The sequence below is a fragment of the Rutilus rutilus genome (assembly GCF_951802725.1).
Source record: "Rutilus rutilus genome assembly, chromosome: 23".
In the NCBI taxonomy this organism is placed as follows: domain Eukaryota; kingdom Metazoa; phylum Chordata; class Actinopteri; order Cypriniformes; family Leuciscidae; genus Rutilus; species Rutilus rutilus.
The window spans coordinates 12409552-12428900 of record NC_140233.1 but is presented as its reverse complement, the minus strand read 5'-3'; the positions used below and the strand labels follow the sequence as shown (position 1 = coordinate 12428900).

The 19349-nt window shown below is 38.0% G+C and overlaps 1 protein-coding gene across 1 annotated transcript in view; it reads right to left on the bottom strand.

The window, feature by feature from the left end:
- Nucleotides 1-17117: 17117 nt before the first annotated feature.
- The window catches only part of spon1b (spondin 1b), a 64094-nt gene continuing 61862 nt past the window's right edge, over nt 17118-19349 (bottom strand). The window contains exon 16 of the mRNA XM_084396725.1: nt 17118-18836. Within this exon, the coding sequence (XP_084252851.1) occupies nt 18673-18836 (164 nt within the window). The 3' untranslated portion in view covers nt 17118-18672. The remainder of the gene's footprint in view (nt 18837-19349) is intronic.

Here is a 19349-nt window from a genome sequence, read left to right as displayed (position 1 = left end):
AATCGAGTTTGAAACTGTCTACGTCCCAGTTTGCGTAGCCTACTTGTACACTATTCTATGCCATTTTGTATAAATATTATGAGTAGTGTGTTCACACTGAAAATCCCTAAATGAAAAAGTATACTTCAAATACATGATGAAGCACTTATGAACGAAAAACTATTGGACACTTCATGCACTCAGCTAGTATGCAAGACCTCGATTAGCTGCTTCAGGTGTGTTTAATTTGGGCTGGAGCTTAACTTTGCAGGACAGTGGTCCTCCCGGAGCTGGATTGGATTGGACACCCCCTGCACTATGCATTTAAGTTCATGTCATTTGGGACCCAACTTGTGAATCTTTTTGACTGACTCATTAAAAAGAACCAGTTCGAAAGATTTGTTTGCAAATCAGGCATCACAGCTTTTGCTATTGTTCGTTAAGTCTGAAACCATATATTATTACGCACACATTTCCCCAACCCTTGGAGTTTTAATTAGTGCCGTAAATATTTCGCTTCTTTGCATTGCAGCCTTTTTAATCGCAGTTTGGAGCCCTGACTGATGGTGTTTTGCTGGACGGTATTAAATATGAATACATTGCTGTCTGCGCTTGAGAAAGTTTGGTTGGAGAAAGACCGTCTGGAGATATGCTTAAAAGTGCTTCAAGATCAAGTCGATTTCTTTAAAACTGCATACGATATTGAACACATTTTGATCTTAAATTATGTGTGATTTCATGTACTTTGGCGGCAGCAGGATAATCCTCCACAATTCCCATCAATAGTATGAAGCAATACCAACCATTGGAGGTTCAAATAAGTCTCTAATGTTGGACATGCTGATGCCAAGGGGCATCAGATATTATTTAAGTGTGTTATATGCTGGCTGACGCAAAAAGAAGCCTCACAGCCATTGCGCATCTATCCAGTGGCCACAAGACGTTATTACTGGGGCTTGATTAGATTCGCTTTTACTGAAGAACTAGCAAAAAACGCTTTGACAGAGCACACTTACGTAACATGGCATGCTCTACTTGTTTGAAGGCTATGTGGAACGTTCTGGCAACATCACCTTGGCCATTATATTGATAGATCTTCTAAGCACAGTGAAATACTGTGGCTCCCTTTTTTATCACACTCAATGTTTTCAGCCTTGCTTGTACAGTAATGTTCGTGAAGTTGTTAAGACAGATCATCTATTATATCACAATGGTGGTACATTTTGTTTTCAACTTATGTTTTTAAAACACACTATGCTTGAAATTCATGTTTAAGATATGATTATGCATCATTTATGTTAGGGAACAAAACAGGAACATTTTTAAGTAATTCTTCTTTAGCAAGTATTGTTCAATACAGACCTTATTGCACTCACAAAGAGGAAACCATCATTCTAAAATTGCTTTTATTTTTATATTTACTGTTTTCATTCAAATGTTTCTGTTATTTGATGTACTTTTGTGTATTTTTCTTTAAATATTACTATTTCGGTTTCATTTATTTTTATTTCAGTTTTATATTTAGTGTAACATATGTAGACCAGTAAGAGCTATGCATTAAACCTCATTCCCTTAGCCTCAAGAGGCGCATTAGTCTTTAGTGTCCTTGTTACCCTGATTTGAATCCCACTCGGAGCGGGTCGAGTAGGACCGGTTACATTTGGTGCCGTGACCCGGATGGGAGTGAGGTTTAGGGGGGTGAGTGTAATAGACGTATGCCAGTAAGAGCTGTGCATTAAACCTCATTCCCTTAGCCTCAAGAGGCGCATTAGCGCATTAGTCTTTAGTGTCCTTGTTACCCTGATTTGAATCCCACTCGGAGCGGGTCGAGTAGGACCGGTTACATTTGGTGCCGTGACCCGGATGGGAGTGAGGTTTAGGGGGGTGAGTGTAATAGACGTATGCCAGTAAGAGCTGTGCATTAAACCTCATTCCCTTAGCCTCAAGAGGCGCATTAGCGCATTAGTCTTTAGTGTCCTTGTTACCCTGATTTGAATCCCGCTCGGAGCGGGTCGAGTAGGACCGGTTACATTTGGTGCCGTGACCCGGATGGGAGTGAAGTTTAGGGGGGTGAGTGTAATAGACGTATGCCAGTAAGAGCTGTGCGCGTAAACCTCACTCCCCTGATCTCAAGAGGCGCGCTAGCAACTGACGTTATAGGCTGCTGTCTTGAGCATCCTTGTTAGCGCGCCTGCTTCCCACGCCAGAACCCCCGGTTCGAATCCTGCTCGGGGCCGGCCAAGTAGGTTCAGTTACATTAGTTCTGTTTTAGTTTTTATTTCCAGTTAGTCATTTTATTGCTTCAATTTAAGCTAGGCAACATTTCTAATTTCTATTTAGTTTATGATAGTTATATAACATTTTTTAAGAGGTTTATTTTACGATAATAAGTAACCCTTCTTTTAGTGCAACAGCGAACCGTATGTGTTTATGTAATGCACTGAATAGTGATCCAATCAAAATGCATGTAACCAAGTGTAAACACCCAGTAAAGTTCAATCAAAGCCAGTCATTACTGTTAATTCCCACACACTCACCGTCAGCAAATCCCTGTATTGGACAATGCCCTGTGAACTCCAAGATGCTACTTTCTCACACACAGAGCACTGTGGGATATATCTGATGAAGTCTTTGGTGTTTGCCATGCGCTACAATTAGGTCTACATTTCCTTTAGTATAGAATTTACTACTACATTCACTCACTGACAAACGGTGAATTGTCAGTGATAAAGTACAGTTCAAGTGCAACGACAAAACCTAGAAGTGCTGAATGAAAAGTGCATGAAGGCTCATTCTACTTATAAATAACCTATAGAAACATATTATGTTCAGCACTTTCAACAGCATCTGTGACAAGCTGATGATTACCACAGGAAAACAATTATAGCCTAACTCATAGTTATAGTTATGTTTTATTTATTACACGTTGAAAAATGATGTAAACTCATGTCATATACTCCAGACACACTGTATCAATAGTGTACTCTGGCTTGCTTATTTGGGGACACTTAATATTCAGCAATATTATTAATTTGACTGCACTGACACTATCAGAAGAGAACTGAGTTAGATAAATTGCTTGTGGCAACTTTATTTTATTTTGTATTAATTAATGCACTATTTATTTATTAATTTAAATCAATTAATCATGGTTGATGTAAATAACATTTCTGCAACTGAATATTTTGGTGCAATATTGAAGCCACACCACTATTTGTCACTATAGGAGCAAGACGACAACCATATTGGCCACATTTAGCACAATTGTTGCTTTTTATTACAGGGAGGAACTTGAAAGATTTCACATATATGACACTGATTGAGTCGAAGCACTCAGCAGTCGTGCTCCTCTGATCTCTATGCGCTTGATCATCTTTCATAGCACAGTATGTCCAAATGTAATTTATGATGTAATTGCGATTTCTTTGAGATTGCATTTGCACATCTCTCACCTCTCTCACCAGCTCCACAGGAACAAACGCAGTAGCCTTAAGAAACAATGCGTGAATTTATGGCACAGTATCCCATCAGTCCACTGCAGTAAATAATATGCTTAGTCTGTCGTATCAAGGCTCAAGTAAGCCATTGCACAACAGCTACAGGAATATCAGATCAGCTTTGTTAAACTTGACTGGATTAATAACACTTTTAAAGGGATAGTTCACTCAAAAATTATAATTCTATCATCATGTTCCAAAACCGTATGACCTTCATTCTTAATATTTTTAATTATCTTTTATTTTTGTTTACGTTTTAGTACTTTTTATGTGATTTTGTTAATATATTTTTTTTTATATATATATTTCAATTTGGCTTAATATTTATTTAAGGTTTAGTTTTAACTACTTGCTTTATTTCTGTTCGTTTTTTAAGTTTATGTTTTTTTTTTAAAAGCAGCTTTAATGTAAAATATATTATCCATTAATAATTACATTTAGATGATATTTTAATTAAAAATAACAAAATTACACCCAAAAAGTATATTGACTCTATAAAAAAAAAAAAAAGAAAAAAAAAAAAGGTATTGGTAATTTTTCTGACAGGACATAAAATTAAGTTCACTAACATTTTCTATAAAACACAACACAGTGCAATATTAACGTAATTTAAAATATGTGTAAAACGCCAGGTTTGCGTGAAAGGGTATGTTCACCCCAAAATGAAGATTCTGTCATTATTAACTCATCCTCGTGTCGCTCCAACCCATGTCGTTCATCTTCGGAACACAAATTAAGATATTTTGAATGAAATCTGAGAGATTTCTGTCCCTCCATTGACAGTTTACACAACTACCACTTTGTCGCTTCAGAATTTTAATACAGAGATCGTAAAACGAATCCATATGAACTGGATATGGTTTAGTCAAAAATTTCTGAAGAGACACGATCGCTTTATATGATTGAATTTGACAGAATTTTCAATTTTGGGTGAACTAACCCTTGCAGAACAGACATTTTTTATGATGCTTTTGTGTTGTTATTCACTGAATATCTTGCGTGACATCTCTGGTCACCATTCACTTCCATTGTAAGGCAAAGAGCACCTAATACATTCCTCTAAAAATGTTTCCTTTTGTGTTCCACAGAAAAAAGAAATTCATAAGGAAGGAATTGAGGGTGCATAACCGATAACTGAATTTTCATTTGTGGGTGAACTGTCCCCTTGAGGTTCTTCTACTGGAACTGTTATCAGATTCTAAGCAGGTCCAGATCAATCTTTATCTGTGGTCAAAAGTACTTTCAAATGAACAACAGGAGCCTAACTTTTCCCAGAATGCCAGCGGGCTCCTTGTTTATCATCACTAAATCCAAGGTGCCTGACTGTCACATGATTATGGCCTTTGGCTCTTGAAACTCGCCGCACTGTTTCTCATTACAGTTGAGCCCCCTGAAGAACAAATAAAGATGGTAACACCGTGTCTGTATATTCCATCACTTGATGAATCACACATGCCAGAGCAGACGCTTTCTCAGACATCTGTCCCACTAAGAGCAAAATTCGGTCTTTCTGCTATCACTGACCAATGACATCATGTCGCCGGTACTCTGACATATAACATCATGTAGGCCGCGTGTCCACTGTGATTGGTTGACCATGTTTGTAACAGAATAAAAACTTAGAAAGGGCATGTCCCATATGAGACTGCTGCACTCTGTTACTATGGCAACAGCCCCTCTGCTGAGGAAGACATTTGTGTCATCCGTAATGAGGTTAAAAAATAAATAATCACTGCTGAAGTCAGTCAGAGCAGCTGGGTTTACTCAGGTGGGAGGTTGTGTCCACTGCAATATGACATAATATGAGCTTCTGTAGGAGTCAATATGTCGATGCTCGTATTGCACATTGATTGTTTTCTAAATAAAATGCTAAAAAGAATTCTTTTGAGAGATCGCTAGGAACACTTGTAAGGAATAATGAGTACATTTCCCCCCTCCTCTTGTTTTTATTGGAGAACTGTCATTGTCTCTAAAAACGGTGTAACTATTAAAAGATCTAATTATGATGTACCTATGACTACAATTCTTTATGGTATATTTCTATGGCAACTCGTTAAATATGCTCTGAACGCTTTATGACCCACAATGTTCTCTATAGGCTCATTTGCAAGAGATTCCTGCCTTGATTCATTAAAAAACAACCCCTCTTTAATTGTGCGTCCTAAAATATCAAGTTACCGTACCTTTTAAATGTCACCTCAGCATCATTACTGTGGCATATGTTGGCATTTGCGAAATCGTTCAAAGAATGCATGCTATTTTTGGTTACACTGTTATGGCTTAGTCAACAAAAATGAGTGATGATAGAATAATGTACAAAGCTACTGGGTGATGATTGCATTCATTTAAAAATCAGTTGATAATGCGGTCTGAACAAAGATCTTATTGGAAAAGAAGAAGAACAGCAAGACAGACTTGGAAATTTCATTTCCAAATATACCCAAACAAATCTATCTTGATGTTTTTGAGGTGAGGACCAAATCACATTTATATTAAAGTTCAACCTTGAGTTCACCTTTCAATAAATTCACTCGGAACTTTCACAAAAGACCTTAAAGTGAGAGTTTTGTGACTTTTAGTCCATTTCTGTTAGCTTTGAGGTCATCTTTCTGTGTGAAGTTTGCATTCTCTCCCTGTGTCTGCATGGGTTTCTTCTGGGTGCTCCGGTTTCTCCAACAATATAAAAACATGCAGTATAGGTGAATTGAAGACCCTAAATTGTCCGTAGGTGTAAATGTGTGTGTGTGAGTCTCAAGCCATGTAATCGGGACGGTTGGGAAAGATCTGGCGACCTACTGTACCTGGGGAAAATCATCGGCAAGAAAATTCATGGACAGTCTCTCGCATATGGTGAGAGTGGCGGGATCACCAAGACTCGGATACGACTTAAATACTGTAGTTAATGAATGAATGACAAGCTAGCATGCTCATGAAAGTTGACAAAATTCAAACATTCAAGGTCTAGAGGCATGTTTTTTAAAAGCTGAACTCTCAAATAGATGAGAGACACAAGTGCAATGGTCAAACACACCAGTCTAGTGCATGTTTACATAGAAAAACGATGGAAAATCTGCACAGTGGAATGCAAAGATGTGTTCTCTTCTGGGAAAATGAACCAAAAATGTTGATGACTCATCCTGCACTAGATACCTTTTGTCCAATCAAATGCTCTAAACTGAGAAAGTCCCTCCGCCTAAAACGACCAACCACCCAGCAGCATGTTGCACATCATAGTTCATGGCTGTTATGTAACAAAAAGAACAGGCCCTTTGATTATTTCCGACTCCAACTCAAAACGAAAATAATTTATTGACAAATTAACAGTAAAGCTGAATCTTGAATGGAGTAGCCTGTGATGGTGCTGCTAGGTGGGTTTAGATATAGTGGAGTACAAAGACGCACTAGGAAAAGTCAACGCATGAATAAAAGATGCATAACTATGGTGGCATTCACAGAGAAGAGCAGCAGGAAGACTTGATTGTCCCTCGTCTCCTTTAGGACACTTGCTTATTAAACTTTAATAGAGGACAATATTATACAGTGACCTGTAAAATCACGAGGACGTGTTGATGTTAGAAATGCATGAGTACACGTTTTAACACGTGGGTCTTTATATGACATGAAAACATGTAAATACATAAATTAAACTCCAGATCTTTGATTTTGTAGACTAATTAGAATAGAATAGAAAGCAGAGAAAATAGAACCAAATAAACAGAAAATAACAAAATAAAGTAGAATTGAACAGAACAGTATAGAACAGATTCATATAATAGACACAAACAGAAAAGAAAACAGAACCAAACAGAAAATAATTGAACTGTATAAATCAGAATGGAACAGAACAGTTCAGAACATATTGCAATGTAACAACAGAACCAAACAGAACTGAAGAAAGAAAGACAGACAGAAGAGAAAAAAGACCAAAGAACCAAAAACAGAACTAAACAAAAAAGCAGAACAGAATTGTTTTTAGAACAGAACTGACCTGAACAGAACAAAGAATGTTAATATTCAGAAGTATTCAATGCTCAAATATGTGTAATTGGTTGTATAGCTCACAGTGATGAAGATATAATGATGTTCTGAACTGTGTGCCTGTGATCAAGGATGCAATTGAAGCCACAACAATATGGAAAATGACATACGCGTAAAAATCACTGGACGCATTGTATGCATATGAATTTGAATAAACAGATAACACAAAGATTTGCAGTAATCTTGAAGTGAGAAAATCCTCTTCTGCTTGCCTGTGCCAAAAATAAATGTTCTCCTCTGTGCTTGATTCAAAGGACAGCAGCTGGTTGAGGGAAATAAAACAGCTGAGTCGTGCACCAGCAAACATGTCTCGCCATGTCTGGACATGACATCGATTTTTCTGCATTTCTTATCAGATTTGTAAAGACTAAAGCCTTCAAGAGCTCCAGCTTGAGTTCGAAGGACAAGATAAATCATTGAAGGTTAACTGACGTATAAATCGAACAGTAGAACACAGGAGACCAGAGAATTTATACCACAAAAACCTTATTAGATGTTAACGTAGATCAGGTTCAGATCTTATTAATGAACAACTCAAGATTTACAAAAAAAATCATATTGATTCGCTCACTCAGTCGGTGTGTGTGGTTCTTGAGTTAACGATTAGTGATGTTACGTTCCACTCAGAAACTTGTCAAAAATGAAGAGCTTCGTTTGTTTTGGGCAAAAGAATGTTGAGTTGGCAAAACTCAATAAAATTCAAAGTTTAAGTAAGCAGAACTGGCTGATTTTAATTTTGTACTCATACATTTTAATTGCTCCTAAGTTAATTCATACATTTAAAGGGGTCATATAATGGCATTTTTGTACAAGCTAATATGATTCTTTAGGGTCTAAAATAAAAGTTTGGAATATACTTTAATTAAAAATTCTCATTAGTATTGTAAGAAAACACTAATTTTACCTGGTCAAAAACAGCTGTTTTCAGCACGCCGTTTAAGTGCATATGTCTTTAAATGATAATGAGCTTTGCTCACCCCTCTCTTCTGTGGGGCGTTTTTGACACAACACACGTGGAGGGTTGCCTTGACAACAGTTGAGGGTATATTTTGGAGAAAGAATGGTAGCGGGAGTCTCTGGAGGACACATCTGTGCAACCGAATCAATTTGAACCGGAGTCGGACCCGGAACAAGATGACGGCCCGAAGAAGTTCGACAATTAAGGCTCGAAAAGGATGTTTCTGAATGGTTGGTTAACGTAATGTCACTTTGATCTATCTTTGTATGTACTGGCAGGGTAACGTTAGAGTAGTGAGATACGGACGCTATGTGTTTACTGATGTATACGTTAGTTCATTGACAGATTGAGGTTACAGATAATGGTCATGAAAAACTTTTTTTCGGTAAATGTAGGCTTGTCATTGTGATGCGTAACGTTATCTATGCAGTGTTAGGTACAACTGTCGGGGCTGAAGCAGTTTTTCAGGAGCAGCTTCTTAGCAAAACCAGCTTTATACTGACCCTCGTTTATAAAGCAGTCTGGTAAGAAATGATTCGCGCAAACATGAAAGCATTGACGTTGATCGTGGGGAATATTCCCTTCGAAAACAAAACTCAGCCACTGCGTCTTCAGCGATTCGGATTTAGGAACATCAAAATGACTGCTGTGTTCCTTATTACACCCAAGAACAGAACACCACAATCGCTTAGACGCCATTCTGCTCCAGCGTATCAACAATGTCCGCACGGACTATGATGACAGCTCGCTCAGGGCGGGTCTGTGTTGAAACGCTGCTGTCAATTAACAATCGTGGGAGGGGCGTCCGACCGTGTGACGTCACACGGTCGAGCGGCTTGATTTGAGACAGGGGAAAACATATAAGGAGATTAAAAAAAAAACACTGGATGGATTTTTATCATTATATGATGGTTGTTTACAGGCACTGCCAACACACATTTCAGTACAATCAACTTGTAAAAGTGCATGTACACTTTAACTTTAACTTAAAATGATCACGTAATCTCAATTTAAATATTAGTAGTGAAACTGTAGCTATAACTTAGCCTGGCTAACGTCAGACCTCGTCTCAACGATGTTCATTTTCTCGTATTTGAGGCGTGGTTTACGAATGCCCAGAGCCGTTTATTGGGCGCTATGAATGTCTATCAAATGCGCCTGTACGTAGCTCATAGCCAATCGTTTCAATTATACCAGATGACGGATGTAGAGCAACAGAAATTTGACGAGGAAGAAGACGATGAGTCAGAGATTTATGTGTACACGATGGCTAAACTACTTAGAACACTATCTAAGGCTGCATCGAAAGGTAACTTCGCGTCTGCTGCCATGTTGGATCCATATAAACAAACTGCTATGGTGTGTCGCATAGACGTCGTCATCATCTTGCTGCTACCTCCCCGTTCTGTGATTGGTCCCCTCACTGAGGTGAAAATCTGGTCCATGGAATCCAGGCTGCCTAGCAGCGTGAATAAAATCGCGCTGCGCGCAAGGCAGCATGAGGAAACCCAGACTAGCTATAACTAGCTAATTCAGCAAATGCTAATTGGTAACACAATGGTTTGATAACATTAGCATAGCATAGCAATTGCTGAAAGAATACGACAATAGAACATTTAACATGTACCTGTTCTCAAACCAAGCTCATGCTCCACTCGTCACCATGATGGAAACCCTTTAAAAAAACACAAATCAGAAAGTCTTCTAAATTAGCATAGCACAGCATTAAACACTACTAAACCTCCCACTTAACATTAATCTTATCAGATTTTAAAAATGTGAGAGAACACAAACTTGACGATAAAAAAATCATAGATTTAAAAGTGTGTTCCTTTAATGTGGAGTGTCGCGATGCGATCAAGAAATCACACATTCCCATTCACAAACAACCAGATTAATTCCAGACTGTGAACACGGGAAATCTCAAAAAATCTCTCGCGGTCAAACGTGACTTTAGAGTAAACAAACATGGAGGAAGACGGGCAAGAAGAAATGGCGATACTAGTGTTTGGAGTCTTGGACTGCTTTTTAAAATTCGTGGAAAAAAAAGAAAATTTGTGTTATGCTTCCGGTGCGTCCCCGACGTTCTTCCGAGACGATTCAGTCACTCTTAACACACCTCACAAACACCACAAAGAAAATCTGCTAAAATAATCTGTAGAACCATCAAGATAATCGTCGGAAGGGGGATTTGGCCCAAAATCGGTCCGATTATCTTGAAGTGAGTGTATGCCTTCACAAAGCTTCATCGTGCTTCATCAGCTTACTGACTCACTGAACATAAACTTCAATGTTCATTCAATGTTCTCCATGTTTGTTCAAGAGAAACTAACACCAACATAGCCTGAATTCCCCTCGCACACGATGGCAGAACATACAACTCTCAGCACCGTTTTACTGGCCACTTTCATCACAGGTAAAGGTGCAAACATTCAGGGACAGTTTGTGCACTGCAGCATACAAAGAAAAAAAACCAAGATGAATAGGCAACATCTAACCATATAAAATCCACATAATTTCCTTTCATGCTTTGGGCTGTTTGGGGCACTGAATTGTTTAAAAGCAGAATTGCATTCTGTTGTTCTCAAGAGATTGAAGGGCCTTCTATTCAATGCCTGAAAGATTAACATTTCAAAATCTTTTTTTTTTTTGTCAAATGCTTTTTTGACATTTGAAAACCCACAATACTAATTTTGCTATTCTCTATTCCTTGCAATTGGGCATTCACTTCACAAAAGGCTCCAGGAAACATCTTTTATGTTAACATACAGATGCACAGGATGTCTTTATAAAATGTGTTTCATTGGTCACCAACATCTGAAAACCTTGAATCCTACACAATATTCTCTGTTTCATGGTCTTCCACAGTAGGACCATTCTGTTCCCATGGTTTCCAACACAGACAGTAACATGCTCTTTAAAGTTAGGGTCACAACCTCCGGAAAACCTTTAAGCAAAAACTGAATGTAGGGGTGGCGTCTCTGAAAGAAATAAACTTCACTGAAAACCATGTAGCCTAATGAATGTGTAGCATTTAACAATGTCGGGCAAGTTGAACTGACTCACCTTATGAGACAATAGAGCAGACATTGTTCAACTGACGTCATTGTGCATGATGTCAAAACATCTGTGAAGTGAAAGTACACTTGATTCATGAAACATGTATGCTACAAATATAGTTCAGATGTACTTCTGGTTTAGCTTCGCTGCAAGAAACAACCAAGCGAAATGTTTAATCTGTGATTCCTGAACAATTTATTCTAACGAGACGGTTGTTTAGTGAACTTGCAGTAGCCTATATATGAACAGTGGAGTTTGATTCCCGAATGAATGACTCTTGTGAGTCGGTTCTTTTGAGTTGATCTAAAGCATGCAGGGCTGGGTCACCGTGATTTGGGATCAACAATAATTTTTTATTTTGATCAATATATATCTTTTTGATCCTGGAACAACATTCCTGTCTGAAAATGTATTCCTAACCATACCCATAACTTATTCCTGAAATCAGAGGTAAATGATAAGTGAATAACACTGATATAGAAGCACCTAAACCTGTAAACTTGTCCCTTAAAATCTGTTAGGATGATTGGAATGTTGTTCCAGGATCAAAGATGTTGATCCAGGAACATGTTGTACTCTGTGAAATCAGGTTCAACTACAGGGCTGCATTTCTTTAAAACCATGGGCACCAATGGTCTCTACGACCAACTCAGCTCAAGATGCTTTTGGGAAACGCAGCCCTGTATAACTAGTGTGGTCCGATTCTCATGCAAATGAATCTCAAAAAGAGCTTCTTTTTAGTGATTTAAATGGTTAGTTAATTAGGTCATTAATTAGGCTGCTCACCCTGATGTTGTTAAAAACCTGTAAGACTTTCGTTCATCTTCAGAACACAAATTAAGATATTTTTGATAAAATCAGAGCGCTTTCTGTCCCTCAGCTGACAGTTTACACAATAAAAGAGACTTGATCGCTTTATATGATGAACAGATTGAGTTTAGGCTTATTAAACATTCATCAACTCACACATCAGTTGTGGTAAACGGAAGCTCAAGCATGTATGCTTGACGTGCGAGAACCAATGAGGTTCATTCTCGTGTTACGCAGCACGTTTGAGCTTCTGCAAGAACCAATGAGGTTCATTCTTGTGTTACGCAGCACGTTTGAGCTTCTGCAAGAACCAATGAGGTTCATTCTTGTGTTACGCAGCACGTTTGAGCTTCTGCAAGAACCAATGAGGTTCATTCTTGTGTTACGCAGCACGTTTGAGCTTCTGCAAGAACCAATGAGGTTCATTCTTGTGTTACGCAGCACGTTTGAGCTTCTGCAAGAACCAATGAGGTTCATTCTTGTGTTACGCAGCACGTTTGAGCTTCTGCAAGAACCAATGAGGTTCATTCTTGTGTTACGCAGCACGTTTGAGCTTCTGCAAGAACCAATGAGGTTCATTCTTGTGTTACGCAGCACGTTTGAGCTTCTGCAAGAACCAATGAGGTTCATTCTTGTGTTACGCAGCACGTTTGAGCTTCTGCAAGAACCAATGAGGTTCATTCTCGTGTTACGCAGCACGTTTGAGCTTCTGCAAGAACCAATGAGGTTCATTCTCATGTTACGCAGCACGTTTGAGCTTCTGCAAGAACCAATGAGGTTCATTCTTGTGTTACGCAGCACGTTTGAGCTTCTGCAAGAACCAATGAGGTTCATTCTCGTGTTACGCAGCACGTTTGAGCTTCTGCAAGAACCAATGAGGTTCATTCTCGTGTTACGCAGTACGTTTGAGCTTCTGCAAGAACCAATGAGGTTCATTCTCGTGTTACGCAGCACGTTTGAGCTTCTGCAAGAACCAATGAGGTTCATTCTCGTGTTACGCAGCACGTTTGAGCTTCTGCAAGAACCAATGAGGTTCATTCTTGTGTTACGCAGCACGTTTGAGCTTCTGCAAGAACCAATGAGGTTCATTCTTGTGTTACGCAGCACGTTTGAGCTTCTGCAAGAACCAATGAGGTTCATTCTCGTGTTACGCAGTACGTTTGAGCTTCTGCAAGGACAAATGAGGTTCATTCTCGTGTTACGCAGCACGTTTGAGCTTCTGCAAGGACAAATGAGGTTCATTCTCGTGTTATGCAGTACGTTTGAGCTTCTGCAAGAACCAATGAGGTTCATTCTCGTGTTACGCAGCACGTTTGAGCTTCTGCAAGGACAAATGAGGTTCATTCTCGTGTTATGCAGTACGTTTGAGCTTCTGCAAGAACCAATGAGGTTCATTCTCGTGTTATGCAGTACGTTTGAGCTTCTGCAAGAACCAATGAGGTTCATTCTCGTGTTACGCAGCACGTTTGAGCTTCTGCAAGGACAAATGAGGTTCATTCTCGTGTTATGCAGTACGTTTGAGCTTCTGCAAGAACCAATGAGGTTCATTCTCGTGTTACGCAGCACGTTTGAGCTTCTGCAAGGACAAATGAGGTTCATTCTCGTGTTACGCAGCACGTTTGAGCTTCTGCAAGAACCAATGAGGTTCATTCTTGTGTTACGCAGTACGTTTGAGCTTCTGCAAGAACCAATGAGGTTCATTCTCGTGTTACGCAGTACGTTTGAGCTTCTGCAAGAACCAATGAGGTTCATTCTCGTGTTACGCAGCACGTTTGAGCTTCTGCAAGAACCAATGAGGTTCATTCTCGTGTTACGCAGCACGTTTGAGCTTCTGCAAGAACCAATGAGGTTCATTCTCGTGTTACGCAGTACGTTTGAGCTTCTGCAAGGACAAATGAGGTTCATTCTCGTGTTATGCAGTACGTTTGAGCTTCTGCAAGAACCAATGAGGTTCATTCTCGTGTTACGCAGCACGTTTGAGCTTCTGCAAGGACAAATGAGGTTCATTCTCGTGTTACGCAGCACGTTTGAGCTTCTGCAAGGACCAATGAGATTCATTCTAGTGTTACGCAGCACGTTGAAGACGAACGAAAGTCTTAGGGGTTTGGAAAAACATGAGGGTGAGTAAATTAAGACAGAATTTTTATTTTTCAGTGAACTATCCCTTAAAAAAACATACCACCGAAACCTCCTAAAATGTGGCATACTAGTACTTTTGACTTCGGAAATGGAAAATAGGATCTTCCAACAAGCAAGTGAAGGCAGCAAAAGCATTGTGCAATTTAATGAATCGTCTTTTCCGGACGATTCATTAAAATAACCAAATAAAAGAGTTTATTTGCAGATGCTTGCCTATTTAGTTTATTACTACAGTATATTATTTGCAAATATCTATTATAATATTTTTACAAAAAATATTTTAAAAAATTATCTGAATAGCTGTTCACAACTATATATGTTGTGTATATCTGGAGTAGCTTGCAAATCAAGCAGGCCAACTGTGAAAACGTCACACAGTCTCATTAATATTCATATGCCAAACTTTCATAGTTGGGTTCTTAAATCCACTGCCCAGTTGTTCTTTCATGTGCAAAATATAAGGCTTCAGTGTGTTACCATGACTACCAAGCTGCTGTGTTTGGCCCAGTTTAATTAATTTCTGTGCTCAGTGCTAGCCGAGACATGATGCGTTCTAACAAGAAATTGCACCTATCATGCTTAGGAAGAGAGGAAAATCTCCTGTGTTTTAAGTATAGAGCCCCTGGGCTGTTTACCTCACACTTGTCAAGCTAAATAACCGTGCAAGTTTTTATAAAAACTTTAAAAGGCGCACGATATAGGCGCCTAAATAAATGGGTCATTCCTGGTATTGAGTGCCTTTTGGCCATCATAAAATGAAGAACTTTGTTTTTAAAATACATTTTTGTGTAGTCATGATAGGGTGAGATAAAACATTTGAAAAACTATTCTTGTCAAGCTTGGGTAAATAAATTTAACCATTTATTAAACTAAGTAAATTAAATAGATCAAATATGTCCACCAGATACAAATGCCTAAAAGGCATTTTTGTTTACTTTTAAAGTACTACAATATTGAATCTCTGGTAAATTTTCATTGTCTATGAATTACTAGTGTTTTTTTGTTGTTGATTTTATGAAATTATTGTAAAAAAACAACAAACAAAAAAACGACTTAACAGAGTGGACAAACTGATAAGTGGTATAAAGAATGGATGGATTGATGATTTCCTATCGAACTTTAAATGCACTTCCAACAAACTTTGAATGCACTACTGCTTCTACTTTAAAGATAAATTACTTTCACAATCACTATGTCCACTCTAAGTGTCCTCTTCAGATATATAAACAGGGTGGACATGCTGATCTAAAATCAGCCAATGCACCGTGTCTGAGCAGAAACAAGCTAACATAGGTTTATCAAATAAAGAAATGCATGGTCTTTAAAACTGTAATTTTAAAAATGCGATTTTTCTGCTAACTTTTTTCATATTTCCTTTAACAGGGTGGACACACTAAGGTTGACCACATCAAATTTAAAAGATAAAATTGGTAAAAAATAGACAGTTAAAATAATCTAGGATCTCTCACTTGCCCAAAAATTGATGACTGCATTACGATAAGATTTCATTAAATTTTTCTCAACTTTCATTTAAAGGGAAAGTATGGACAATAAATTGAGGGACAAGCTAAAGACCTAAATTATAATTGTTAAAATAAATGTAATAATTGTTCAATAAACACGTCATTGACCAGTATATATATATATATATATATATATATATATATATATATATATATATATATATATATATACACACACATTAGAGGGAATCATTACTGATATTCCCAACAATATATATATATATATATATATATATAAAAACTCTCTCTCTCTCTATATATATTGTTGGGAATATCAGTAATGATTCCCTCTAATGTGTGTGTGTGTATATATATATATATATATATATATATACACACATGCATTAGAGAGAATCATTACTGATATTCCCTACAATAGCCTATATATAAAAAAAATTGGGCAGGTACAGGCCTGTGGACATAGAAAAAATGGTGATATCAAAATGCTGTAAAATATTTACAATGATCTTTTTAATCAACTTCAATATACTTAGAGTTCAAATGGTGTTATTTATGACTAAGACAGGTTTAAAATTGATATCGTTCTACATTTTAAGGTAGTAAGACGCCAGGAATGACCCAAATGTATACTATATGAGATCGCCACGTAACAGCTCAGCACTTGAGTTCGACGCTTCTTAAAATCCTTTAAATCTAAGAAAAGATATAGCATAGGCTACACAGACATTCGTCTTTGGATGGCTATTTAAAACATATAGGCCTATATCCTGTAATATTAATTATGTTCCAAACCCACATGACTTTGTTTAGTCTGTGAAACACAGGTGAAGAAAAAGATACAATGAAAGTGAATGGTGACCGAGACTGTCAGACCCCAAATCTGCCAAACAACATAGCCTACGGATGATAAATTATGACCGAATTTTCACTTTTGGCTGACCTATTCCTCATCCTGCAGCTGAGTTGGTCAAGAAACTGAAATGTAAACGCACGATGCCACTTGGTGACTAACTGATGCATTTACGACATAATTATGTAGCAAAGCTTCAGTCTCTGTCTCCCCCTAGTGGTTACTAGAAAGAACTGTCTGTCCAAAATATATTAAAAACTGTCTAAATGATTTTTTTTTCTTCCAATAAGCAATCCAAAACATGTAGTCACATAAACTTTTATTGTAAAGATTTATTCCAAAATATTGCAGAGGAAGGGATGAGTGAAATGAAAGAGAGTGAGCGAGAAAGAAACGAAGAAAATCCACACTTGACTTTGGTGAGACTTTTTGAAGCTAAATATACCAAAATTCCACAATAAAAGTAAGAAAATGTTTAATTGAAATGCCTTCTGTCCCTACAAATGAGTTAATATTTCACATTAGCCTCTTATACATCTAATAAATGCAATGAAAAGACACAATCTATTTTCATCTCCAAGTTAATATATCACGATTTATAAAATAAAACCAAAAAAAGTCGAATGGTTATGCTTACCTGTGCTTTTTAGTTCAGGAATATAATGTTAAACTTTCCATAGGCCGGCCAGTTCATCTCCCTAAGCCTGTATTTACCTAGATTTTCCGACAAAAACCCTCCGTCCTCCCCAAACACTTGCTGTCCGATCAATTGGGCATCGATTGTGGGTGACCCACCTTGATATCACTCAATAGAGGCGGCCTCGGATTAGACACTGAAATGCTGGCGGTAAACTCCCTGATTTTCTTTACAAACCATTATGAGATTGCATCCAAAATGCTTTATTGAATGCAGAAAACCATGGCTGTGTCCGAAATCGCATTCTCTTTTGAGTAGCTACTTATTTTGAACAAGTACACTCTTAAAAATAAAGGTTCCAAATAGGTGTTTTTGCAGCGATGTCATAGAAGAACCATTTTTAGTTCCCAGAAGAACCGTTCAGTAACATTTTCCACTATAAGAACCTTTTGTGCAATGGAAAGTTTCCATGGATGTTAAAGATTCTTTATGGAACCATTGATGCCAATAAAGAACTTTTATTTTTAATAGTGTACTTTGCAACGCTAAATAAGTATGAATGTGTGAATGTATTACATTCATCATGTTGTTACTGTCATGAATGTTCCCTTCACTGCCATTCACAAATCCTCTCCCGTGGCCTCATGGGATAGTAAAGTGTCCATCATATGCACACTTCAGAATCTCACTGGAAGTAGTAGGTCATCCGGAGTTCTGTGAATTTGGACATACTTCTTTCGTCACATAGTGTTTTTCGCCTAGTATATAGTAGGGAAGTATGCGATTTCAGATGCAGCCCATGTTTTTTTTTTTACAGGAATGCTACATATGTTTTGACCTCTGACCTTTACCCCACAAGAAGGTGGTTGCGCATAACGAATGAAAGGAAAATGTAATTATTGTTTAAAAAAAAAAGAGGTGCACACTGATGTTTTTAGTGAAGTTGGTACTGAAAAGTGTTGGTTATACATTGATACAGTATATACGCCCGCTAAGAAGGCATCTAAAACTAATCACGGATAACAGGCCTGGTCCACGTGTGTGTTACTCTAAAATCCTACAAGCTGTAACTGGAACACACATCCCTCGCCGGTCCCGCTTCTGGAAACCCTGGGTTAAAACTACGCTGTTTCTGCCCTATTCAGCCTCTTTAAGGGCTCAGTCTGTGTGTGTTGGGGTGTGTGTGTGTGTGTGTGTATTACAGTGATAGAGTGTCACTTTTAGCACGGGTGCACATTGCATGCGCGAATCTCCCTCTTGTTTTTGCAGTGGTTGGGCTGTGAGGATTTGCCCTTCTTCTTTACGTTCATCACTCGTTCTTGCATCCCCCCGCCGCACGACTTGGTACACTCCGTCCAGCTGGACCACGGGCGTATCGGACAGACTGTGTGAAGAGAGTACAAGAAAATCAAGGAGGGGTTTTGAACAAGGGCCCTTAACTGTTAACTATCGGGACACTTGGTGCGCTTTGCATTTTTGCCTTTTCTCCTATCAAATATTTTAGTAACCATCATAAATTAGGTATCATTCAAAATCTTGAACACTCAAAATTCTAATTTGTTAAATTGGACATTATATTTTAATGGAAACAGTACTTTAAATCCTTTTAGCAAGCTCCTCCCCCTAGTGGGAAGTGTCATATTTCAAATTTTACTACACAATTGTTAAATAATTTAACATTACTACACATTTTCTAATCTTGACAAAACACATATTGTTAGAAAGGTATAAGACTCGAGGTTCCACCTGTTTTGTGACAGAAGTGATATTGTGACCTATATATTGTGATCCTAAACTTTTCAATGGAGTGTGGGTGTCACCTGGTGTCGTTTTCGGTATAGTGCCTAAATAAAATGCCAGAGCAACCTTCATTTTTGTGATATCAACTTTAAATTTA